This window comes from Siniperca chuatsi, linkage group LG6 (genome assembly GCF_020085105.1).
Source record: "Siniperca chuatsi isolate FFG_IHB_CAS linkage group LG6, ASM2008510v1, whole genome shotgun sequence".
In the NCBI taxonomy this organism is placed as follows: domain Eukaryota; kingdom Metazoa; phylum Chordata; class Actinopteri; order Centrarchiformes; family Sinipercidae; genus Siniperca; species Siniperca chuatsi.
This window is the reverse complement of record NC_058047.1, coordinates 5,080,116-5,106,493: the sequence shown is the minus strand read 5'-3', so window position 1 is coordinate 5,106,493 and position 26,378 is coordinate 5,080,116. Positions and strand designations below refer to the sequence as shown.

General features: G+C 39.4%; 2 protein-coding genes and 1 long non-coding RNA gene across 4 annotated transcripts; 1 reads left to right on the top strand and 2 right to left on the bottom strand.

Moving 5' to 3' along the window:
- The first annotated feature begins 5,041 nt into the window (after positions 1–5,041).
- Positions 5,042–11,622, top strand: LOC122877228. Its single transcript, XR_006378208.1, has 3 exons — positions 5,042–5,618; positions 7,055–7,365; positions 8,202–11,622. It is a non-coding gene; the product is annotated as an uncharacterized LOC122877228 (long non-coding RNA).
- Positions 11,623–11,740: 118 nt separating this feature from the next.
- Positions 11,741–15,006, bottom strand: LOC122877226 (regulator of G-protein signaling 13-like). Of its 2 annotated transcripts, none has more exons than XM_044198496.1 (5): positions 14,670–15,006; positions 14,249–14,308; positions 13,875–13,936; positions 13,551–13,717; positions 11,741–13,335 (listed from the first exon to the last, which is right to left on the bottom strand). In XM_044198496.1, exons 1-5 carry the CDS (start codon positions 14,747–14,749, stop codon positions 13,147–13,149), a joined length of 558 nt encoding a protein of 185 aa, XP_044054431.1. In that variant the 5' UTR covers positions 14,750–15,006; the 3' UTR covers positions 11,741–13,146. The 2 variants fall into 2 exon arrangements, with proteins under 2 accessions (XP_044054431.1, XP_044054430.1); XM_044198495.1 differs by having other exon boundaries at positions 13,875–13,939; positions 14,670–14,996.
- A 5,209-nt stretch (positions 15,007–20,215) lies between these two features.
- si:ch211-117l17.6 (regulator of G-protein signaling 21) lies at positions 20,216–24,766 on the bottom strand. The gene is made up of 5 exons (XM_044198489.1): positions 24,585–24,766; positions 24,411–24,506; positions 24,269–24,324; positions 23,903–24,069; positions 20,216–21,444 (listed from the first exon to the last, which is right to left on the bottom strand). The coding sequence occupies exons 1-5, from the start codon at positions 24,659–24,661 to the stop codon at positions 21,259–21,261; spliced, it is 582 nt and encodes a 193-aa protein (XP_044054424.1). The 5' UTR covers positions 24,662–24,766; the 3' UTR covers positions 20,216–21,258.
- Positions 24,767–26,378: the final 1,612 nt, after the last annotated feature.

Below are 26,378 nucleotides of genomic sequence, written 5' to 3'. Positions count from 1 at the left end.
AGTGACTTGCTCTAGTATGACTCTTAGAGCCCGAGGCAATGATAGGCGGTTCCCTCCCTGAGTGTCCTGCGGGCTTCCATTTTTAAGTGTAAGGTCAAGATGTGACGTACATGGCAGACTCAATGCCCTTATTCCTAAAATAAAGTTCTGTCAGGAAGTGATGGAACTTCTCTCTCCTTTCTTCTGTGTTGTTATTTCTTCTTTTACATTTTGAGAGCATTTTGCAAAATTGCAGCTGCTCTGTGATTTATATACAGACCCATTCACAAAGCATGGGGCATTGATACTTTTACTTTCCACCTATTTTTCCAATTTGAAGTATATTCTTAAATCAAAGAAATACAAACCACGTAGCCATAAAAGTGCCTTTCCTGTCGATTCATTGTGACTTTTGCAACACTATCTGCAGTGTTCATATTGAATGAATTACTCACACAGGGTGTGGATCCATGAAGCATTACTTTTGTAATGTTGGCATGTTGAGATATGACAGGTTGGTACACAGATAAAGATGTAATATCCTCTTACCTCCATATACGGTGTTTAAAAAGAGAAATGTGGGCACTGCTGAATACATTGTTTTCCATTCCTCTCATATCAACTTAAGTTTATAAAACACTGATAGGATCAACCTGTTCCTCATTGGTAGTTAAGATGTGTATGCATTTAGGGGTAAATCTGGGTTAACTTCAGTTGAAAAGTGAAGGTTTTTGAGACGTCCATGTTAACTTGTTTCAACGGCACCTCAATGACTATATTTCAGAATGTGGTTAAAACCTGCTTCACATTTGAAATGTAGTTCAGTCAGTCAGCAACACTGCGGCCAAGGAACTGACCATTTATAGCAAAGAGTTGTACAGTTAGATTTGGCGGAAAAAAGCTTTGCTTTGAGTGAGCTCAAAGAATCCGTTGCTGCTAGGAGAACTGATCCCCCATCAACAAACACATGCAAAGAAATATGAACTTATTAAAGTCAACAATACCTCAAGCTTAACCATAGGAGGATGTTAGAGGGAGCTGTGTCAGCAACTGTGTCGGCATGAGGACATCAGTGATAGTGAGAAGTGTCAGGTTATCAAGGTCACCTTGTACACCTGCATGGGTATGACTGGTCAGCTGGTAGCCAAGCAGCTGATAAATGAGATTGTAAAGCGTGAATAAAACAGATGATATTGAGTTCAGTGCTCTGTCTGGTTTATGTAACCTAGACATCTAAAAAAAACCTGCCAGTTTTAACTCAGTTGCAACTTCAACACGTAAAAGCCTTTTGTATAGTTAAAGCAGCATTGATGATTTCAGCCACTTGGGAGCTAAAGAACTCCACAACAAGCTGAAAACTTGACTTCAGACATATGATCGCTAAGGCTTTTGGCTGACGAAGACACGGAGCAACATTAGCATTTTTAGAATTGCTTTGAGTTTGCTTTTTTGTCCAAGTGACAAATGTAAGTCCAATATTCCTTTTGGTTGTTTGAGTCTGTTAAGCTGCTCGCTGTTCTGACTTTATTCACCAACTAGTCACTAACTTTGTCTGCTGTTTCGTGCCATGGGCAAGTAGTGTTTGCTGTCTAAAAGACTGTATATTCTCAGATAGATCATTGACCAATTTACATTCATTAAAGCACAGGTGATCAATTTAATTACCTAAACGTGCTAGATGTCATGTACAGACCTACGTGTCTTTGTACAATACCCCAGCACTCTTGTTACCTCCCTCTTTTTTACCCAGATGTAGCAGGGTGTCAGATGAATGAAATGCGTAATTGTTGCTAAACCTGCAGGCCTGGTTTTTCTGCACAGCAGATGAGTACTGTAACCCACACCATCTTCACATCCCTGCCATGTTTCCATTCAGTCATGGTTTGCACACGTTCATGAAAATGTCATTCCGTTGTACTGTAGGTAGAATTTCTCTGTGTGACTCTACACGTCAATGCAAATCCAAAATAAATCATGATTAAAAATAAACAAATACAGTCTATGTTATGATGTATTATTTAGCAGCAATTAAGTAACAGAAGTGCAAAAATAAAAGTTAAAAATGAGAAAACATTTGCAACACCTGATGCTCTGTATGTCATCTAAAAACTGGATAACATTGAAAAGAGTTTAGAAAGTAATTTCCTATCAGTTTCAGCTTGAGAAACTGACTATTTATGCACTGTGAACTCCTTATTCCAGTAAGAATGTATTTTGACATCGACATCATATCCCAGAAACACTAAAAGGGCATTTCTGTTGAGGAACAGGACACACACGTAAAGAACAATCACGATTTGTTCTAGATTATCGGAGCTATAATGCATCTGCGTCACCTGTTGTGTCATGTTGTGATTATCACTGGCCTCCCTCTCTCTGTTGCAGCAGTTTGGAGCTCTGCTGGGTGAAAGCACGGTGTTCACCTCGTGTGTTTATCATGATGTGCAGACTGCGTGTAAGCAGCCGTCTTTTTAGAAGTGGATGAAGAGCAGAGCCAAGTTTCCACTAAGGTCTGACCAGAGGGCCTTACGCAGAAGGTGATTCCCAGCACTGACTTGCACTGTTGGTCCTCTTTGTGTTTGAAAGTTGTGGTATTCATAAAGCCCAGCTGCACTCTCGACCGGTCTATGGGCCTTTGTTTTCTGCTTAGCGGCTATTATTGCTTAAAGAAAGATGTGCACAACATCATGGATGTCAAGAGACGCCACCAGCAGAGGAGGACATGGTTGCAAGGCATGCAGAGTGGATTACCAACACAGCTAGTGTGTATGTGTATACCACAGACTGTAGAAAATACCTATATGAACCACTTTGGCTGGTGCACATGCACTCAGCCCAAAACAATTAGGAGGTGGAAAGAAATGAAAGAAAAGCAATGGATAGTAACTACTCTGAAACTGACTTTCCATTTTGGCAGCAAAGTCTGTAACTCATGAGTAAAGTTCAACTAATAAACGTGGGATAAAACCCCAACAGGACAGCTGTGCCTGATCTCTGCACGTACATTCTGCAAAACCAGCACAAGTTCTTCTCATGTGGAATCCAAGTCAGAGCTGGGTGGGTTGCTCTGAAACACCTTGTTAAACCTCACTTATCTATCATGATAAACTGAGGGGACAGTGGACATGGGGATGGACAGTCCTGTGCTACATGCCACCTGTGCCCCATGTGCTCTCATTTACATAGCTACTGGAATACAGAGGTCACAGTGTTAGATAAGGCACCAAGTGATCATACTAGGTGTGTCCCAATTGCAGTACAATTTTAAGCAGGTTTTAAGGACTTATCAACAAATTTGAGAACACTTAAAGATGTCATTAGGCACACAAAATGTGAGTGTGCTTTTGACTGACCCTGTTGTCCCATATGCAATGCACAAAGAAATGAAATGAAAACTAGTTGCTCCAGGAAGACCACAGAAAACAAACAAGGAAAGTTGCTTTCTTTTTTTTTACATTTAATTGCCTGTGTCATTTTACAGTTGGAGTTCGACCGATGTCTGTCTGCACAAGTTTTGTACCATTTCCTGTTAGTACAAAATGTTAACATTAAATTTACACTAACTGAAAAAGCATTATACTATGAAAATTAGTATGTATACATTTGGTATACTATTAGTATGTAGCGGGCGCGTAGCAAGGGTATGCCCGGATACACCCCTTTTGCGTCCTGCTCTACTGTGCTGTGATTGGCTAGCTCATTACTTAGACGCGTCCTTGTGATTGAATGCTAGCTCCACCGTTTTTTCTTTCAAATTTTCGGCAAGTCCCGCTAGCGACACTAGTGACCATGGATGTATAATAAGACTTGGATACCGGACCCAAAGATGGCGCCTACTTAGTCCAATAAGAATATCTCGCCTGGCGCATACACCAAAAAAGTTTCTAGCTTCTGGGTTTACTTCCGGGGGTATGCGGCCCACAATATGTGCAGTAGTGTTCCTCCTGCTGCGAGTTCCCGCTCAGCCCATAGACCTTACATTGTGAAGATGTCACAGATTTTTAAATCACTTTTCCCGGCTTGAGGAAAGTTTTACAAATATAAAATCGAGTGGCCACTGGGGAAAACTGGAGGCGAGGATGAGTAGCAGCGCCGTATTCAGTTCTTATTATGCATCCGTGCTAGTGACACTACTGACGTTGACGATAATGTAATAATAGTTAACTCGCAATTTAACCCCTTGTTCATATAACATTAGCTTCTCAGTAAATTATGAATTCATAACCACAACTTTATTAAATGTACATATTACACTCAATCTTGCACCTTGTGTTGCCATCGAGAAAAACAAAGGGTGTTTAGAGAACTGTAAAGATAACAAAATATTAGTATTAGTGTCAGCGTGGTAAATTAACCAATCAGATCTTATCTATTTCGTAATAAAGACCAACCAGAAAATAAATGCAATAAGTCATTTGCTGTCTTACAGAGTTACACGAGAAGATTGATACCGCTCTCTCATATCTGTCTGTTCAGTATGAAGCTAGAGCTGATGTTAAGATTAGCTTAGCATAAAGACTGGAAGCAGAAGCAGCTTGACCTTGTCACCACCTTGAGATTGTTAGTCCCAGCACGGAGCTCCGTAAAGCCATACATTTTTACATTTCCGTTCGTGTAGGAGTGAAGCAAACAAGATATCATGCCTTAATTAGTGACCTTTAGGAGTGCTGGTAGGTGGATTTTTTTTTTTTTAAACTTTGGACAGAGCCAAGCAAGCTGCCTATGACACTCTACTGCTATTTGTCTCATCATCATTATTATCTGCTGGGTGTGACCTCAAAACATTTCAACATGTTTGCCACGTATAGTTCTTCGTCCTTTCTTCCTTTTGTGTTCTCCTCTGGTCCTGCCTCAAAAGGTCACCATTATAAGTAGACAATTTATATAAGTCAAGTCAATTTTATTTATATATTGCCTCAAGTGACTTTCAATTAAATAAGGGTATTTTTTTTTCTAAGTTTGTATTTTTTTTTAACGATCGTGAATATGATTTGTTTTCTGGAGATGTCACTAGTATATTATGGCAATTAAAAGTCTGCAAAACCAGTGTGGGCGGGGCTAACAGTTGCAGCTCGCTGTTGTCAAGTTTCTGGAGGAGTCGAGGTTCGGAAATATTCAGATTTTGCGGTAAAATAAAAAAAAAAAATACTAAAATAAAAGTTATATGTAATTAACATGTCAAAGTAAATATCCATAACGGGAGATTTAAAGAAACCACACTTGGACGAAGAAGACGTGCACGAAACAAGTTAGGATTTGGCTAACTAGCTTAAATGAAGCTAAAACCCGCAGGGGACAGCTAGCATCACGCCCGCAACAACTCAGCCAAGCTCGGCTTTGCCTCCAGCTTATCAGTGTCAGGCCGAACTCTGTTTTTTTACTGAGGAGCTCAAACACAAAGAAAATCGGCAAAATGTCACCTGTTCTTTCATCACGGATATACTTGACAGTTGCCGCCCCCCCCCAAAAAACTTCCGATGAGATCTTGCAGCACTTGTCTTCACAACCTCGACTTTACTGCTGCTGGGACGTGAGCTGGCAGATTCACTGGATCACGATGAAATCATTCTCCACATTCAACTCCAAGCCTGCACCTTGTGATGTAAACTGGAAGCGTCTCCCCCCACAAGCCACCCATGGTAAGATAAAACTCTACTTTTATGCCAGCCGTGATCGTTGAATGACAATATATACTGTGGTTAATATTAAATATGATGCGGTCACTTAAGGTGCACTTGACTCTCGAGCTTGTTTGCCACTATGTGTTGGCTTTGCCTTTGGAGCGGCTAAGTTCGTCGTTTTCTGCTTGCACAGGACATGTGAGATTGTAAACTGCTTGATGTTGTGTGTATTTTTACTTTGTTTATGTCTGGTTCGTTTTCCTTTGGTTTGTGGTTTAGGTCAGTACATCTCAGCTGTCATTTTTCTTTACTCTGAATAAAGCAGAAACGCCACAAAAAATTATCACAAACAAATATATATATATATATATATATATATATATATATATATATATATATATTAACATTCTGCCAGCACCTGCATTCTGATTAGCATGACTGGTGGAGTGTGTCACCTACTTAGCAGTCTGTGAGGGCGTGTCTTTGTACCTTGATGACCTAGGTGCTATTGGCTTCTGGCCTTCTGGTGTCTTCCTGTGTACATACTGAGACCAGCAGTGGTGAAACATTTTCCAATGTTTGGGCAGGCCAAGACAGAGACAGTAGACACTAATCTTCCTGCCCTGGGCAATGCTTCGTCCTGGGATGGCAACACGTCTCTGTGTTGACTGATCCACGTTCTGTTATGTTGGGTTGTTTCGGTGTGACAGCAGGCAGCACAGTATCCTTTTTCTAAGCATACTGAGCCTGTTCGAGAGCCAACGTGAAACTGAACTACAGTATAAACTGTGACCCTATTTTATTAGCACAAGCAGAGCCCTCTAACCTCGTCACCATAATGGCTGCCTTGGTGGATGCAGAATCAGATCATGGAATGTCTTATATGAAGGTTCAGCTGCAGGAAAATACTTTTCCTGGCTGGCTGAGAAGGTATGCAAGTTTCAGCGTGCTCTAAGCTCTACAGGGGTGGTCACAGCATCTTTAACTGTGCAGTCAACTTTATTTTATATCATTAATTGTAAATTGGTTAAAGGCGTGACACTTTTTCTTGTCATTTTTACATTTCCGTTCGTGTAGGAGTGAAACAAACAAGATATCATGCCTTAATTAGTGACCTTTAGGAGTGCTGGTAGGTGGATTTTTTTTAAAACTTTGGACAGAGCCAAGCAAGCTGCCTATGACACTCTACTGCTATTTGTCTCATCATCATTATTATCCGCTGGGCTTTGTGCCACCGGGTGTGACCTCAAAACATTTCAACATGTTTGCCACGTATAGTTCTTCCTCCTTTCTTCCTTTGTGTTCTCCTCTGGTCCTGCCCCAAAAGGTCACCATTATAAGTAGACAATTTATAAAAGTCAGTTTTATTTATATAGCCCAATATCACAAATTTGCCTCAAGTGACTTTACAATCTGTACAGCATACGGCAACATCTATCCTTATCCAACTTCAGGTGTCCTCAAACAGATAGGACCTGAGCCACACGACCTCCTCTCCAGCATGGAACCTGGAAGAGGACAGACTACACAAACAGACAAACTCAAGCACACATGTAGGAGAAAGGAACAGACACACACACAGAGGGAGAGAGAGAGACAAGAGGAGAGGCTGAATCTCCCGGAGGACGAGGATCCAGATCCAAAACATCTGGAGAGAGGCACCGACAGCCAGGAGAGAGAGTGAGGTCCCAGGACTGACAGGAGGCCTGTATTCTGAGAGCGCAGAGCACGGGGTGGGATATAAGGCTTAAGGAGGTCAGAAGAGGTATGAAGGGGCTTGCCCATTTACAATTTCATAAGTCATTAGAAGCACCTTAAAGTCTGATCTGACATGGAGCCAATGAAGGGAAGCTAAAATTGGTGTGATATGATGAAATGTTTTAGTTTTAGTTAATATTCTAGCTGCAGCATTCTAAACCATTTGAAGTTGTTTAGTAATAACACGCGGTAGACCTGACAACAAAACGTTACAATAATCAAGTCTGATTACTAAATCAGAAACCTGAGCTCTCTCTCATCCTTCTTGTCAGCATCTAGCCTTCGTCTAAAATTTATAGCAGTGTATGAAGGCAGTGTATTAGAAATACAGCGTGGCCAGGACGACAAGAAGACACGGCGACACTCACGCAGCGAGTACATTAAATGAGTAGTACATTTTTTTTATATTTTGGTTTATGAATCACTGGCTTAAACCTCCTCAAATTACTTCTGGCTTCATGTAGACCTTTCAGATTGATATTTTTATTGTCAATATCAGAAATTATGGACAAGTACTGCAGTCTGTCACACATCTGTAAGCTTTGGAAGTGACATTATGTGGGTTACACTTTAGCAAATATAAGTAAGGACATAAAGTAGCAATCATTTTTTGCCACAAGGCACTTATATTGAAGACAGTTGCTCATTTAGCTGAAAACACTCTCAGAGCCACCAAGTCATTTTTGGCCTTGTCTTTGGCTTCTCGCCTGGTGGCTCCAGCCAGTTGACTCACCAGTTAGCAAACCTCTTCACAACCTTCTTCAGCTGCTACAGTTACATTAATTGGATGGGCATTTTGAAAATAGGCTGCATTATTTACACTTCTCATCTTGTCCACTTGAGGCAGAGGGAAACGTGATTGATTGATTGGTCGATTTCGCCGTCCTCTCTCAAACGGCCAACAATGACAAGCCATTTGTGGACAACATGGCCAAAATGAAAACTGTACATTTGCCAGCCAAGCTGTGGTGCCTTCCAGAGAACCCTGAAACCTGATAGAGAGGCCAATATTTTCCTCATGAAACAGACAACATGTGCCAACTAAGCCATCAAATTACTCATCAAATGTTTTGTATAATGGCTTCTTTGAGAATATATCATGTAAGGTTTCACAAGTTCAGCAGTGGTACATTATTTTAATTGACACTTTGATGTTTGAGATTTGTGTACACATAAAATTAAAAATAGCACATGGTTTAAAACAAGCAAGGATTATTTTCACAGATTTCCTAGGTTGAGGTGGTGTGCAAAGGGAGACTGTAAACAGCTCAAAATCACTGTAAAGGCAATAAACACATGGATGCTCCAGCTACATCTAGTCAGTGGTGATCCATTTTTAAAATTTACCAGTCTGCAGATTATCAAATGAAAGCCACTAGCAACATTATTACTTACTTTCTATTGTTGCTTACTATTACAAACACCAGTCCTCTTACATTTTAAAGTCAGTGTCCCAGTTGCATGAACCTGTGCTGTATAGAGAGTGTTTGTATGGAGAACTGCGGCCAACATCTACCAGTTATAGTTTTGGCATGAAATGTACGGTGGGGCCAAAATTGCATGATAATAAATTCAAACCCTGTAAGGGTGTGTGTGTGTGTGTGTGTGTGGAAGTCAGCACAGAGACTACACACACAAACCACAGAGGAACCACCCTTTTAACAGAGGCTGACTTTAAAGAATACTCCGCCTGTAAAAGATTAACTGACTGGTTTATCTGTATGGCGGCTACACCCCACCGGTAATGTAGACTCACACATGTAGACCTAGGAATCATGAGCATATGCAAGAATACACTGCATAACAAGAATGTTTTTGTATAATTTTGGCTTGACAAAGAGTTTCCACTCATGTGTGAGGTGTTGTCCAACTTAAGTGGCACTTTGTCAACAGAGCACCGTCCAATTGTATGTTTATAAAACAAGCACATAATTAAGCTGACACAATGTTGATGGGTGAGCAATTTAATCAGTCACAGGCTGTACTTGTACTACAGTAAATCACCTGCATCAGTGTTGACAGGCTGCCCATCCCACATCCCTACCCATGTAAACCCTGTCGCACATGTTTGTGCATACAGACACGTTTTTAAAGGAGAAAAAAGTAGTTGCTGTTGCTGTGATGGTGCAGAATACTCCTGCATGCTTACATTTCTGTTGTTTAGTTTTGCTTTCCAATTTTTCTAGTATGGAAAGGAATAACTGGTAAGCTGTACAATGGAAGTGTCCCAAACATTTGCTGTCAGTAATATTTTATGGGCTATGTGCACAAAATGACCTCAGTTTAAGAGTGGTGCATTGCAAGTGCAAAGGTTTTCAAACTTTCTACACAAGCATGGCCTGGGTCTGTTTTTGTTGGGAATGCTCTGATCTCCCAGGTGTCCTGACCTACCCACGGTGCACTATGCACTTCTGCCAATCTAGAGACAATCTTTGAGCATTTGAAAGGTGGAGGTTAGATTCTGAAATTTTTTCACAATCTACATTTGTTGCCATTAAATTTGTACAATGTGTAAGCGACCAATGATGTAGCTGTTAGCCACAGCCAATGTCGTGGCAGCATATTACATGTCAGCTCACCAATTCATTGCTGTATGTATTTTACAAACATCCAACAGTACGCTCATTGTGCCTTGTCTTCCTAGCTGTTTGTTTGATCACAAGTTATATATTTTACGTATACTTACTCACCTTATTGAGATGTTGAATCATTTGCGATCAAAGCACAGAGAGCTTCAAATGCACATTTCAGAATAAAATACAAAACACAATTTGGTTTTTGAGTAAATAAATGAAGCAGTGCCTCTGATTACAAAAAAGATAATGGATGGCACAAGCCTTTGTACTGTTATGTAGTATTTAGTAGCATCTGCATGTATAATTTGCTTCACATCCACTCTGGAACCAGTGTGGGACCGTAGTTCACTCAAATTCAAAATTTGAACACTCATTGGTAATCTGTTCAAATGAAGCCTGTTCAGCTGGACAGCATTTCAGTAAGGAACAGAGAAAGTACATTGCCAGGCTGCTTCACTCATATTTCAAATATGAGTGTGAGTGTGTGTGTGTTAGTTTGTGTATTTCAGAGAGTGACACTCGCGCAGATTGAGACCAAACAGCATTTAACAAGTTCTGTTCAAACATTAATTACTGTCTTGTATGAGTGTATCAGAAAATTGAGTCTGTGCATCCTCTTGCCTGTGATATCACTCCAATGTGCTGTACTGTTCAAAATCAACAGAAAAAACAGAAACGTAGAGTGACATACTAATTGTGGGTTTCCTATTCTGTGCCAATCCTACACCTGTGAGCCATGTGCATTTTGGCTGATCACTTTCAATTTCTTCCAGTGTTTTTGCCCCAAAGGCAGATTGACTCACACTTGTTTGATGGCAAAAATTAATGTGAATCTCTGCCCTAAACAAATAAATAAACAGCTAAAGCAAACCTTATCATTACTTCTGTTGAGTAGTAGTACAGTGTTTCATTATGCCATATGGCTACATTTCAGAGAAAATCAAATTTCTCACAATGACTGATTTCATAAGAAACTGGAAGTCCAGCCCTTCCTGTTTCTCAAACAGCGCATATCACTTATACACTTCATTTTCAAGTCAACAGATGCCTTTTAGTGATGAAAAAAAGGATAACAGGAAACTGCAAGCACCCAATATCCTTTGTTGGTTAACAAAAGGATAATTTTTACTTTGATGTAATTTCCCATAAAGTTTGACAGAAACAGAAATTGAATTTCTGAGCCACCAAGCGAATGCTGGATTTTCTTTCAAATATTTTGTTACTATGGGTGGATTATCTTCTTATCTACTGTATATCTGTACTCACTTGCTCATTTTGAATGTCCACCTTCTTGGTGATGGCCACCCAGGTTTCTCATTTAAAATGCTGAAAATGTTTGAATATGAGAGACCAGTAGCATTACTTATTAAAAAATATACTGTATATATGCTTTGTCACTTTAGTAGGATGGATTGTTAACACTTGCCAACAACACACTGCACTGTAGTTGCTTCTCCATAACAGTGAAAATAAGTCTTCGGCCCACCAGAACTTGGCACAGCCTTTATATTTCCATGCTTATGAGGTGGAGTATTGCTTTAAACACATAACAGACAAGAATTATGCAAACATCCCATTCATTTTCTAATGTGATGTTTTAAGATCTATTTCACTGGAAGTGTGTTGTTGTCTTCTTTAAACAGACCACAAGACTAAATTTCAGAGCACAAAACACTAAAAGCTGTAATGTGAGAAACGAGAGCAGAAACTAGAGCCTCTACTGTGTGTGTGTGTGTGTGTGTGTGTGTGTGTGTGTGTGTGTGTGTGTGTGTGTTACTAAAAAAATGTACCTTGGTTACAAGTGGGCAATTTAAATAATTTAATGTCATTCAAATCACTAACATTTTAACAAGCACTTTAACACTGCAACAAACTTTGTACTCAAATGGTGACAATTACCAATAAATAATACATTGTTTAACTTTTAAGTTAACTTAACTATTAACGTCTAAGACTACCTAAGAACATATTCAAACAACATGCTTTGGAAAGCAATAACAAGGCATATTCTCAGGGAATAGAAGGAGTTTTAACATCCTGTCATGCAAGGTAAAACATTCTATCTCTATAGTAATTCCACTCAAATAGTTTAGTTCATAAAATCACAACTCTTAACACTTCAGTGCTATAAGAATTTGATTTAGACTAAGATAACAGCCAGTAGTCGTGTGCTGAGGAATTAAATTAGATGTCACCGGCCGTAAATGGAAACTTCTCAGTTGCTGTAGTGCATTTTGGTTCAGATTTCACATAAAAAATGTGCACGATTATGTTTTGTCATCATATAAAATATATTCATCCTGGATTTGTATTGAAATAAAAATACTACTTGTACTTGTAGTTTGAAAATGATAAACCTTAAAGATACTGAATATTAAAATATCACCCATAGGCAGCTTAAATCTAAAAAATATCAGTATCCGTTTTAAAAAAACCCATATCGGTCCAATCTAAAACAAAAAAAAAAGAGAAAAAAATTCCTTTTTAAAGTGTCCCAGAATGCCTCTTGCAGAACTAAGTGGCCTCCTGCAACTCTTTACTAAGGATGACATATCACTATTGAGTCCTCTGTCCGCTATGGATTTGTTGGCTTCCTTAGTGCCGTCATTAGATAATTGGCCAACTCTTATTGCGACAGCTTATTCTGTGTCAGTGGCAGTTAAAAGCTACAACTAAATACTCTCTCTCTCTCTCTCTCTCTCTCAGACACACACACACACTAATCGAGTGTAACTGTTGCATTTTACATCCTCTGTCTTTATCTGCACAGGAAACACCTCTGCAAAGAAGGCCAAAGGAGGTCCACTGCATGGTTTGCTTACGCAGCTCCACCGTTAGAGGGGGCGTCAGTTGCCTTACGGATTCATTCATTGTCAAAAGTGTTCAATTCGCCTACGTACACAGACTTGTCATCCAGTGCAAACACACACTACAGGGTGATTATCATTAAAGCTGGTTGTGTTTATTCTTCTTCTTGTAACACAGACCTCAGGTGTGAGGTGCTCAGTGTGGGGATCCTCCCATGATGGGACTGAAGCATAGTTTGCTTGTGGATCAAGGGACGACCCCGAGGTGTGAGGCCTCTGTTTGTGTCGGTGTGGTCGCATGGGTCGACCCTCCTTCCTTCTTTGTTGTCAGTCCTTCCTCCTGAAGGAGCTCAAACATTCCAGTTGTGGATTTTATGTCCTTTGTCTCTCCCCCTGGCTGCGCCTTCATCCCTTCGTGGCATCGGCGGCAAGGTTTTCCAGGAGACTTCTATAAATGTCCGAGCGGAGGAACCGCGGGTACGAGTCTCTTTCCATCAGCCCGTAAACTATCTTCTGAGCGTCATCAAAGCAGTACATGGTGGGAGTCTTGACGTTCCTTTTGATCTGCTCTCGGGTGTGATGGTCTATGTTGATCTGCAATGAGGCCGATAGATAGGAATGAGGGGATTTGAGCCAAGGGCAAGAGGTTTGAGGTTCAGCATTTGAGCAGGCACTTTTCCTGTTTAATACTCTGTCAGTGCTCAATGTGTATCTTAATTTTTCAATCAGACATAACAGTGTATAAATATGTAAGTATATGTAAGAGAGATATAGTGTCTGTGTATGAAGAGTTTCTAAATTGAATTTACCTCTTTAGGAGATTCTGCTTTGATGAACTGCTCATAAATCTTCTTGGCTCTTGAGGACATTCTGAATGAAGACTTGATCTTCTTGTAGTCCTCACAGGTGAGCCAGAACTCAATATTCTCATCGCTGTATTCAGATTTCAGAAAGTTGCGAAAAGTAGCCAGTCCATCTGAGAAAAGCACAGAAAACACACCACGCATGAAACACATATAACCCCCTCTTTCAGCTTTTTAAAGAACTGATTATTCTCTTTAAACTCTCTTTCTAACAAACATAATTTATTTTTCTAGCAGTATTTCTCGTCCTCGGGGGGAAAAGCAACCTACATTTAGACTCGAGAAGCCTTTCCAGTGACTGTGACCATTGTTGGGTATCTTCTAAACTTAGCCTGCTGGGAGAGAATGTAAGTTAGATTACTCAACCAGAATCAAATTTTGGTAAAATAAAGCTGCGGTGAACTGCAAGGGCTGTAAGGACACAGAAGCAGTCTAATCAAGAAAGAATAGCAGATGTGCTTATCAAATTCATACAAAAATGTCAAACCATGGGATATGTTGGCGTATGTGTGTGCTGTGCCAAAGCAAACATGGTGTCTCTAGTTCATTTGAATCCTTTCATGATGCCATAGATGGAAATGATAGGAGCAGTCTGGCTATTTTAAAACTGAAATGTATGCAAAACACTCCATAAGTCTCCTTACCTCTCAGAGCTTGATGAGTGTGAGAACATGCACTGGAGTCGGCACATAAAGTTCTTTCCACTGTAGAGATAAGAAATACATGAATACATCCCTATTGGATTTACTGCTGTTAAATTAGCTTAGAGTGAATCTTGTCAAAGCATGTTGGGAATGTCAGTAAGACAATAAGTAGAGAGCATGTGGTCTAGTAAAGTTAGATGACATTATTAACTTAAAGTATTTTCAGGAGATACCATGAAGCATCCATAACATTCCTATGTGTGCTCTTGTGTCTGAAAGGTTTGTCGTGAGAACTGAAAAAGCAAAACATCGCTTTGCAAATCAAATAGATACATTAACTAAAAACCATTTTTCATCAAGCCCCAAGTCAGCATATTTGCTGGAAACCCCGGCTTAGCGTTAAAGTAAAAGTCTCACTCACATGTTCTTGTTTCTCTTCCTGTCATCTCTGTCCATGATGAAGTGTTGTGTGTTGAGTGGTTCAACGATTAGGCTGGGCATTGTTTTGTTAAGTCCACACTCTCAGGCTCTCGGTCCTGTTCATGCTGCGGCTGAGAGACACTTAGGAGGGTTCCCCCTGCGACGGGCTTTTTATACCAAGGTTCCTGTTGCTACGGGCCGGGGCTGCTGGGATATATCAGCAGCTCAGCTCAGGCTGAAGAGGAAGCACCCCTTCCTCCTCCTTCTCCTGTTCCTCCTCTCCTCCTACCTCACTGTTAGAAGCAACACATTCACACTGTACTGCATGTATACCTCCCTCCTCTTGATGCCTTACTCCCTATTATGTCTTTCTGCTTCCTTTCTTTTCCTTCTGCTGTTACAGATCCTTCCCTCCTCCTAACTGGACGAGCCAAACAACACTCTCTGTGGCTGAAAGCGCCACATTATTCTTAGTCTGGCATCACAGATGCAAATTACAGTAACAGTGACTGTGATAGGCAAATTGTGACCTTTGCGCGCTGTGTGTTTTGGTTGTTTAGAAAAGTGAAGCCTGTTGAAGACAAATGGAAAGATTGTTCTTCTGTCTCGTGCCTTTTTGGATTTTTGTCTTTGTGAGAAAACAAACTTTTACATTTATTGATCCTGCAAAGGGAAATTCAAAAAATGTTGCATAAATTCATGAAACACGAGGCTACAGCCATATGCGAGAAAGAGGAAACGGCAAATTGATTGCAACAGAGAGACACAGCAAGGAGACAGGAAGTTAGAAGAATTTTCAGAACATAATATCATGACCACTCTGTTGTTTCAGCCACAGAGTTATTACTTAAATGTCAAAACCTTCCTACATGGTCAAACTGTAGACTGATAACCTTATATGGAGGGTAGAATATGCAAGTCTGTGTGTTGTATTTTTATTCAAATGCCAAATGTACTCTCAAGTATAGAAAGGCTTCTATTACATTGACATTGACATAAGGCTAATTCAGCTCAAATTGAAGAAATTGTGACATCAAATCACATAAGAGAGAGATGGCCAGCAAGGTCAACTACTACAATAATAAGAAATCAAGTTGTGGTGTGAGAACTTGTAGTGAATTGGACAGTTTCTTGGCGAGTGAGTAGCGTTAGCTGAAATTAGCATTAGTAGGACTGACCCATGACATATTATATTTCCTTCAAATCAATGCTGCTTTATGACATATAGTTTGTCTGGCGTGGAAGTAGAAGCTGCTGCAGATGATTGGAACTGAAGAACGAGCTGTGGGAATTTATAGGCTTCAACAGCCGATCCTGAACTTCTATATTATCTTAAAGGCTGGGGCACGAACCAAACTAGGTCATACGAAGTGTTGTCCAGCCACATCTAAGTGTTTATAGCTGTTCCGAATGGCCACACTCGGTCGTAAAAAGCCTGCTGTCATAGAGAGGGGCGAGACGTGATGATCGTTTAAAGGTGGGGTATGCGATTCTGGAGAAATCCAATATGCCATGATATTGATTGGTCACATTAAGTAACATTTAGAAAGCAAGCTGACAATGATCCTATATGACTGAAATGTTGTTGTTGTTTATCTGTGGGGTATGCGATTCTGGAGAAATCCAATACCATGACAAATACCATGATATAGAGCAAACGACACAGCAAGTAATATAGTAATATATGTTAGCTAGGTTGTGGGTTAGCAAACTGTCCCTACAGCTGCTGCTGTTAAGCTAACAGCCAGAGAGGTTGAGACGGTTTCCCAGAGCAGCACACCAGCTCCAGACAGCGATACTCACAACTCTCCTGCTACTATAGCTAACATCACAACAACAGCACAGCTTGGCAAACTAGAAAGTGAGCTGAATGTCCGTGGGCAAGTCATTTAACGTTACCTGACACACAAATCATGGCTGGAATAGTGTTGTGTGGCTCGGTCTGAGTTTTTTCAGCAGACACACAGAACTGACAGCTAGCGGACCGCGAGGAGATTGGCTATTCGCTGAATTTGACAAAAAGACGTGTATTGGATTAGAATCGCATACCCCACCTTTAAGGCATTCGTGGTTTTACACAAGAAATGTGATGGAAGTAATTGAAGAATTTGAAGAAAGGTGAAGAATTTAAAAAAAGCTTGAGAGAGAAGTTCAAACCCATGATGTTCTGACTGTGAGGTGACAATTACGCTGATAACTACTGAGGCAACATGGCACCCACCAAATAGGCCATCTTAGTCAAAAGAAATTATGGTAGAAATGCTAGCTCTGGTTGCAAAATGTCAATAGTGTGTAGTTGGCCTGATCGACTAGAGGCCTTTAGAGGCATTGAACTGAGGGTCCAAAGCTGCGCTGTTAGCTTTTTGTTTCCTTCTACTCAGGAGTACCACAACGTACTACTGCAACAGAGGTACTGTCACTTTGTGTAAAAATCATGTATAAAGCTGCTATGGTAAGTTTAGACATAAGTTTAGACAGGACAGAGTCACACCATCTGCCTCTGACTACACATTTGTCAGATGGGTTTCTACACATTTGACTTAGAGATGCAGTATTCTGCTCATTCATGACCACTTAACACAGCAATTTATTAAAAATGTTCCCAAATAAATGTTAGTCAATAAAAGCAGCATTAGATTGACAAGGCAATTACGTAGGTAGACAAAACTAGAATGGTGTCATTGTCTGGCTTCTGTGTGTCAGAGGTGTGCAGGTCCAATGCTGATGTAATGCTAAGTGTATAGCCCAGACTGGCGATGAGATGAGTTGAAACTTGTAACTACTTGCAGTGCGCCGGTCTGCAGCGTTCTGAAACCTGCCGATCTACACTAATGCGACTAGAAGAGACGGTGTATTGTCTCCATAGCAACAACTCTGTACTTCCGTTCTAACTGGCTTTTCAGGTTTTTTTTGTAGATGGATATAATTTGTAGCATCTTAAAATATGTATGAGCATAGCGATAGTGAGTTATTTGCTACAGTTGCATTTCTAGTATTAATGAAACGGCGAAAACATAAAAACAACTAGAGGGTCATACATTGTCGTTGTGCAATGTGACAAACAGTTTGTTGATTGATGATCTTATTTGAGTACATTTTGTGCTTGTGTCATACAGACACGGCTGCTCCTCAAACAAATTGATGAGGTGATCCTCTCTTTCCTCCGTCCAAAACGCCGCCATTTCGACCAGCTGACAGTTTACTGACTTGACCAGCTGACTTCGCTACGAGCTGTTGGCTGTTGAAACAGGTGATGGGCCTTACGTTGTAAAACCAGCCTCTGGCGACTTGACAAGCTGAGTCACAGGGGACGACATCAGCTGGCTCGAGCTGAGACGGGCCAGTTTACACCACTGCAACTTTTCCCTGCAACGTTCTTAAACGGTTTCGTCTTGTCGTGAATCTTCTTCTGAACTGGGCTGAAGTGTCACGCTCAGCTAGTTTCTAGGTCAATGCTCATAGAGATCCAAGAAGATCTCTAAATCTTTTTAGTGGATCTGATTTAATTTGTAGTTAGATAAAATACTTTGTTCAGAGACTATTACAGTTAAGATAAAATTACTGATTTATACATGTGTTGACAAACCAAAAAGAATAAATGTAATCCAGTGCTACCAACCTTCTGATATGTTTAATTTCCCTACCAATTAACGTTATAATAGGTTTAGAGAAGAGGGAGCAGATTCTGGCAGAAAACCTGAAGGAAAGGGAAAAGAAAGGTAATTAAAAATACTTCACATGGGTTCTGTGTTATCCGAAACCTGACTGAATGTATCCATTTTTTCATTAGTCACTCCTGCTCCCCATCTGATGCCACAGGCCATTTTGTTACAATCTGCCCTTTGGCTTGTCTTCACTGATGCTGCTCTCTGTCTTTTGCCCAAACACGGTTATATGTACTGAGGCGTTACGAAGAGTCACCAAACACTGCGAATTGAAAGATGTCCCTTTCTATTTTATTATGTCTACAGTTAATATATGGAGGAACAGAGCAGTATAGAAAGTACAATGCAATACATTAGCCTGTAGCATCCAGATCTGGTAGTGAAGTTCCCCAACTGTGACAACATGCCATCGACAGTACTCACTTCCTTTTTGCTACCATGGTAACTGTGCTGGGCTGTGTGAAAACAGTGACAGATTGTGTGTGAAGAATAGTGTGCCATGTGATGCAGGAGATGTGAGACCTTTGTCATTTATCAGGAACAACCCCTGACATCCCAGTGTACTCAGTTATTGACGTTTGACATTGAAATAACTGTGGTGCTCGTCATAATAAATGCTCACAAATCTGTTTATTGTGATATCTGCAAATAGTTTCAGCCTGCTGCCCAAAAAGTTGCATTTATATACTACTAATTTGCAACAGCGAATGCATTTTGTAAGAATTGTTAGGACGCCCAGGCTACATTTTTCATCAACATAACGAGGAAATGTTGTTAAAAAACTCACCTGCCAAGTCACAAAATGTTGATGCTGAATTTATCAGCAAAACATTCACTGTATTTCGTTTATCCTACAATACCCACTCTTGCAATACAATATCTGCTCGTAGCAACTATAGCGTTATTAAACTTTTTCATATTAATGCTCAGGCACTCAAAGCACTTGGTTAAGATTAGGAAAGACGGTGGTCTTGGTTAAATATTGAAAAAGCATGCAATAACCTGAAGCACGAGACAGGACGTGTTTAACATTTAAATAAAACCACGATCTTTCACTAACCTTAACCAAACACCTTCTGTCTAACCACATGTGGGATTCAGGATGCGAACCCCCAGTCTCCTGGGGTACATGTCCTCTCCAAACTTAATTGGCAAAACATCTTAGTAGTGTATCTATAGAAGTATATAGACGTAATTTCTAGGGAGTCAGGGTTGTGTAGCCAGTGGCTATAGCTCTTATCCAAAGTGTCTTACATTTAGTATGTGTGGATGCTTGGAGAATTAAATGCTAATAACACATTTGTATCATGTTAAACTTATTGAGGTACAAAGTAGGTAACATAGGTAAAAATAAGAATTCAGATATAAGCATAGAAGTTCATGCTTGATCTTTTTAACAGTATGCGTGACAAAAAAAACGTCAGTAAAAAAAAAAAAAATAAATAATCCAATGGCAAAGAGGATCCTTGAACCGGGACAGGGCTTACAATCTCCTCCCCCCATATACGACCATGGAACGTCAGCCACAACACAACACATAAGCTAACTCCATTCACTGATAAAGACCATTACATATGGTTGAAAACGCTGAAGCTAGTAAGTGAACCTTTTGAGAAGGTATAGAGAAAGAAAACTAAAATGTAACTAAAACTTGAATTTGAATTTTTGTCTTAACTCCAATTCGAGCTTATTTCATATTTTCTTTTTGCACCATGCCATTTATTACACCTTAATAGACTGCTTGGAAGAAACAAAACAAGCTTCCAAAGTTTCAACAAGATAAGGCCATAATGGTAATAACATACAATAAAATATATATCTAACTATTAAGTATAATTAATTAAGATTAAGTAATAAAATGAAATATAAAAAGCTTATCCTCCACTTTTAATACTTTTATTTGAACAGGCATTATGATCTTTTCACAACGTACAACTCTTTCAGGTTATTTCTCCAAGTAAAGCACTTGTGTATCTCTGCCATCATTATCTGTGGGTGATGAGATTATTCCCCTAACAAGGCAGCACATTCAGGCTGATCTGTTACGCATCAGGTTGTCTGATGACTCCAGTGTTGTCGTTTAAGCCCCTGAGTTATTATTAGCTGCCTCAGTACTCCTTTTTAAGGCACATTTTTTAGGAATAAGGCCATTTACAGAACAGAGTGAGATCAAGGGTTACCGTGGGGTTACTTTTTTCCAGTTTGGTAAACCCTGTTGCTGGTGTGTGGAGTCATCTCTGCACCTAATTAGAGGATATATCAAACATGTGACCAAAAACAGAATCTCCTTGCTGGGTGAGCTGTGGAAACTGTTTTTTTTTTTTTTTTTTTTGACTCATGTCCATCTCCACGCCTTCAGTTAGACAGTCAGTCAGATAAATATAAACCGTTGTCTCAAAATTCTGACTATATGGAAATAGTCAGAATATGAAGAATAGTTATAGACGAGTGGGAACTACCACAATCATCGGCTGAAATGTGTCAAGAAGTCAGTTTTGTACAATTCTGAATTTAATGCCCATTTATGAACTTCTTTATGAAAACTAGGTCATTTTATTCTACAGAAACCATTTATTTGTCAGTCATCATCATTTATCATACTGTACACTGCTCCATAACGTTCTAAGACTTTCAGTTAACACATACAGTATTTCAGTCAACTCTAAACTCTGCACTAATCATAAGTACTGACACAACAGCATTATTTCTCCCCTACATACAGTACAAATTCTTTTTTCCACTCACATTACTTTTCTCTTATGGTGTTTGTCCTGCTTTATTATTTTCCAAAACATTTCATCTTCACCTCTCACCTCTCATACCATGTGAAATAACTTTTCAATTCAGCCAGATAGAAAAAACAGACAAAAACTGAGGATTAGAAAAGCAGCGCTGATACAGTGTTTCGATGGCCTTGTTTCTCAGCTAAATGTACCAAAGAGTCCTGGATTTGTGCTTTAGACTCAGGTAGGCATCTGAATGCAGGAATCTGGGGCAAGAGTCTCTTTCCATCAGCAGGTAAACATGTTTCTGGGCCTCATCGAAGCAGGAGAGGCTCGGCTCCCCCAAAGACTTCTTGATCTTCTCTCTAATATGGTGGTCAACATTGATCTAGAGGGAGAAACAAAGAGAAAACACTGTAAATTGTGTTAAATACAGTGGCATTTACACCAAATATATTATTTGCACAATTACTTCAGTTTGATTGGTCATTTGTGTACCAAGAAATAAGATGCTTGAATATTGAATATATATATATATATATATATATAGAATATATCTTACTTCTCCTCCCAGAAAACTGTGCTGTGCTTTTAAGAGTGTAACTAGAAAACACAACCCTCAAAACATAAGAGTTCATGGTTGTAAGGAGACAGATTTTGGCGTCTGATATTAATGCTTATATTAAGTGATTCCTTTTCTGTAAAAAAAAAATCTTAACTCAAGGTTAATTTACTAACTTTTTCTCGATCAATCTCACTGTCTTCCTCAGCAAATGGAATTTGCTCAGTTATCTGCTGAAGGAGACCGTGAGATGAGTTTGAAAGCTTTGGAAAAAACTAGCAAGTGGAAATTTTTTGTCAAACTACTGTCAAAGTCAAGAGTTGTTTTGTCGAAATTCTTCCTCTGTTTTAGGTCCAACAGATGCCACTGCTGTATGTGTAAAAATAACAACAATTGCTTTTACCTTTTCTTGTGATGAAGTGGTAACAATTGCCTTTGCCACAAACTGGACTTGGACATTTGATGAAGGTGACAAAGAAGTTTGAACAAACTTTTACAAAACTCCAATTAGGCTACATAAATCCTAATAGAGTAATTTGGGATCTGGCGGGTAGTGCTGCATGAAAATTGCTGTCAGCACCAATCACAGATATAGAGCTTATGAACATCCATTGCATTTAACCATGTCGTTTAGCTGGGGTCTCTGAGACCTCAAACAGAGCTTTAGGGTTAATTCATGTGGAAGCTATTACAGCAAAGACAAGTCGTTCATACTATTTTAATGTTTTAATGTTTTAAGAACTAAAATTGGAATTAGTGTTGACTGTTCAGTCTCAAATCTAGCAGGATGAAACATTAACAAACATGTCTGATTAAAAACTAGTTTTGTTGGCAATGTTAGGTCTCCTTGTAATTAGCAGAGAAAACCTAAACCAAACCTAGATTAAGAATAGACAACTTTTCCATCACGATCAACACCAAAGAAAACAAACTATAGGTGTGATCACAGTATGAAAGGTACTGTATAGGGCTTGTCTCATCTGCACATATTTTTAGATTTGTTAAACACAAGTCAGAGGATAATCATACACATTCAATCATGTATGAGACACATTGCAGAGCTAGTACAAAATGTCAACAGGAAATGTTGTAAACATGCTTTGTGGTGACTTTAGACTGGACACAGCACATTTTTGTCTTGCTTTATTCATGTGTTTTAATCCATGTGTATTTGCCTCAAACATTCAATGGATGTGCCATGTGCAGCTAGCTAAATACACACTGACTGTGTGTGTGTGTGTGTGTGTGTGTGTGTGTGTTACAGCTTAGACTCATAAAGTCAGTTCCGTTTTAGATCCAGTTCTGAGTTGGTACTTCACTTTTTTAAATTAGCATAGACTAGTGTCCAAAATATTCAGGTAGCGGGTTATCTAAATAGCAAATATTTTAATATACCTGAAAAAACACAAAAATATGTTGAGTGTTTAAGCTCTTAAATATTAAGTTAGTTATGACCGTAAATGCTCAAAAAAAAGTTGTTGAAACCTAAATGGATTTTATAGATTCAAGGGGTTCACATTTGATAAGCAGATTCTCTACTTGACTCAGATTTGATAAAAGGCTATTGAACATCTTCACCTCAGCACACCAACACTGAAAAATATACAGGATACAGCACTATAAGCAATGGAAGTTGTGACATTTGCTTCATCCACTTTGTGAATCTCTACGGTTAAGTGCACATGCGCCAGCCTGCATGCTGCCAGGGATCATGCTGCTGGGATCAATAAAGTATGTCTGATTCTGATTCTGATTCTGATTTTAGGCCCTGATCAGACAGATGGCTTTTTGCGTGATGCAAAACACGAGGTGGACCGCACTGCCTTTTTTTCGTTGAAGCAACCAATTTAAAATAAAGCAGCTTGCTGGTTTTTTTTGGGGGTTTTTTTTCGATCCGAGTTTTTTCAACTCGAGGCGTTCAGAGCGCTCCTGCAAAAACGTGGGGCGGGGTGCATGAGCAGCATGCAAAACGCTTACTGCCTATAGAAAATAGCTGGAAAAAGAAAACCGCGGCCTGTCTCATCAGGGCCTTACTCATTCTTCTTGCTAAAAAGAGGTGCCATTTCTTGTGCTGATGCCATTTCTTGTGCTGATGCAATAAAACTTAATACCCCCCAAATATCAATTTGGGAAAATCTAGTATGTATTTGGATTTATGTTTATCATACTAAAGTATGTTAAAGGTCAAATAATAACAGTTTATTTCTACTGTCTGCTGGCTATTCGTCCATCTCTGTCTCTTTCCACCATGAACCATCAACCTTGGTATCACTGACAAACTGACCTCTCTGCAGGCCGTAGGCTGGATGAACTCCTGGTAGATCTCCTCTGCTTTCCAGCGAAGTTCATCCGGCGAGGCGGTCAACTTAAAGTCTTCACACGCAAGCCAGAACTCAATGTTTTCTTCACTGAACTCAGACTGCAGGAAGGCACGGAATGCTGCTAAATATTCTGTAGAGAGGGAAACATTTAAAAGTAATTATTCTTTAAGATTCTTTAAATCTCATTAGAAAGATCATGAGGGTAAATTCTCTGTGAAACAAATTTTAAAATATGATTTCCAACAGATACTGTTGTTTATCATTTATTGTGTGTATTTTATCTGAAAATTAGATCCCCATTCTTTTAAAAAAAAAGTAACATTTCATACTTTTATCCCGTAGCAATTTTTCCAGAGTTGGGTGGGGTTTATCATCAGTCTGCCAACTGTAATAAAGAGAGATTTGAGTGTTCATTTTCACTGTAATGAAGAGCCAGACGTTTGAGATCTATAATAATGCAACATACACTACCTGAGTTTTGAAGGATATGTCTCATCTTTTATTTTTTGTGCCATGAGGTGCTGTATGTCCTTCTTATGCCTTTTTTGATTATGAACAATATCAATTCTGCAAAACAAAAAAGTTAAACTGTGTGCTAGTCGATGTAAAGTTTAACATTTTAACAGTTTAAAATGTCTGGCTTACCTTCTGGACCGCCTCACATTTTGCATCAGATCCTTTATTTCATAGAACCGAATCTTTGAAAACAAAAGTTTTGGCATTTTAACATCCCTGGTAATGTCCTCTAAGGAGTTACAATAGTCTGTTGCGGTGTTTGTAAACGGTAGCTTTCTCTCCTGCACTCGCCCTTAAACTGGCAGGAAAGATGTAATACCTATGACGCCCAGGGCCTGCTGGTACAGGTATCTAAATGCCATTTGGATAAGCATGCAGCCGGCTGCTGCTTTGGCTCAGTTACTGCTGTCACTGACTCACAGCTGTAAAATTCCAGTGGGATACGATTTGTCTGTCATTGTAAAATGTAAATGGAGTTTGTAGAGAATGGAATGGAAAACTGTCGCACAGAGACGGACAGGGACCTGAGAACGTGCAGTTAATTAAGTGTGGGCATTATGACGATAACATATACCATGAGACAAAAGAAATTTGTTAACTGTCAGAAGGTTTTGCTATACCATTTCTACTGAGGTATCCCTTTACTATCTCTTGTATTAGGTAGGGATGCAGATTTTAGCATCAAAGTGAAAAGGTACCTTAATTCTTCAGGTTTATTAATTCACTGAATTAACTCAAAAACAGACATTCATCTCACTTTTAAAAAAAGTTACCTTAAAATGTCCTATTGGAGAATTATTTTGCCTTTAAAAAAAAAATAAAAAATTAAAGTATATATTCGTGACCTGTTTTCAAAGTCTTTTGTGGGGCTGAAATTGACGTGGTAGAAAAATAGGAAAATATTAAGAGACTAACTGATTGTTTTTTGTGGAATTTGCTGACAATAAGAAAAAAAGAGTAAAGAGAATGACAGTCTCCGAGTGAAAGGAAATAAAGGCCCTTTGTCAAGGTCTGAAACTGTTAAAAAATGATTCACTGAAGGAAGCATGATGGTATCACCCTGGAAACTTGTTTGTCAAAATATAGGTTATGTGTAACCCTCAGATTGCAAACACACTCATATTGGATTATAGACAACCAGAGCAGAGAAACTGTTTTGGAAAAGGGGTCGGATAAAATACTTTAAGATTTTGATTGATTCAGCTGCAGAAAATGCTGTGCCATCCAGCTCTTAAGATCAGAAAGACAGATCAAGTATTGGACAACATTTGCATTGTCACAAAGTTTAAGGAGACTGATTGAAAACTGAAAAAGAAAAACTCATGAACTGCAATCTTAAAATCTATAAAGGCCAGACAATATGCACACAGAAATTGAAACATGCACTGAGTCATGTAAGTACAGTGCATGTTATAGCATTAAAGGAGACAGGAAGTTAGCTGGGAAGTTTCTGGATGTACTGAAATCAAGCAAGTGACCCTGACAGTTCTCAGAACAACCTCTGTGACGAGAATATCCCCTATCTTAAATGTCATACATTTATGATGCTGATATGCATTAATAAACTCATATGTGCACACACTTTATCTCAACCTTAATAATGTATGTAAATCAGCATGACATAGTTCCTCTTGTCCAATGCCCTGTGACACAGATTGAAATAGCATTGGAAATTTTACAACATACACAGCCAGTGCTTGTGTGTGTATTTGGGTGGGGGTGTTAATGTGGGTGTGTGTGGTGCTTTCAGGATTCCCTCAGGGGTGTCACCATTGTGTAAAGTGGTATGTTTGTGGTTAAGAGAATGATGAAGTGGGTTTATTTCAAACTTTCCGCACAAGAACTACAGGAGCTGAAGTAGATGCACGTGCGAGGTTAGGGAGGTGACTTCTCAGCGGGCGACACCCTTAATATTGCATGCGT

Bases quoted from the DNA above. Each gene is read 5' to 3' on its own strand.
- LOC122877226 (XM_044198495.1), bottom strand. From the start codon at position 14,749: ATGCCCAGCCTAATCGTTGAACCACTCAACACACAACACTTCATCATG. The intron at 13,940-14,248 runs GTAAGGAGACTT...ATTCTCTCCCAG, and splicing joins CACTCATCAAGCTCTGAGAG to CAGGCTAAGTTTAGAAGATA. The intron at 13,336-13,550 runs GTAAATTCAATT...GCCTCATTGCAG, and splicing joins AAGCAGAATCTCCTAAAGAG to ATCAACATAGACCATCACAC.
- si:ch211-117l17.6 (XM_044198489.1), bottom strand. From the start codon at position 24,661: ATGCCAAAACTTTTGTTTTCAAAGATTCGGTTCTATGAAATAAAGGAT. The intron at 24,070-24,268 runs GTATGAAATGTT...CCCTCTCTACAG, and splicing joins AAAATTGCTACGGGATAAAA to AATATTTAGCAGCATTCCGT. The intron at 21,445-23,902 runs GTCAGTTTGTCA...TTCTCCCTCTAG, and splicing joins AGCCTACGGCCTGCAGAGAG to ATCAATGTTGACCACCATAT.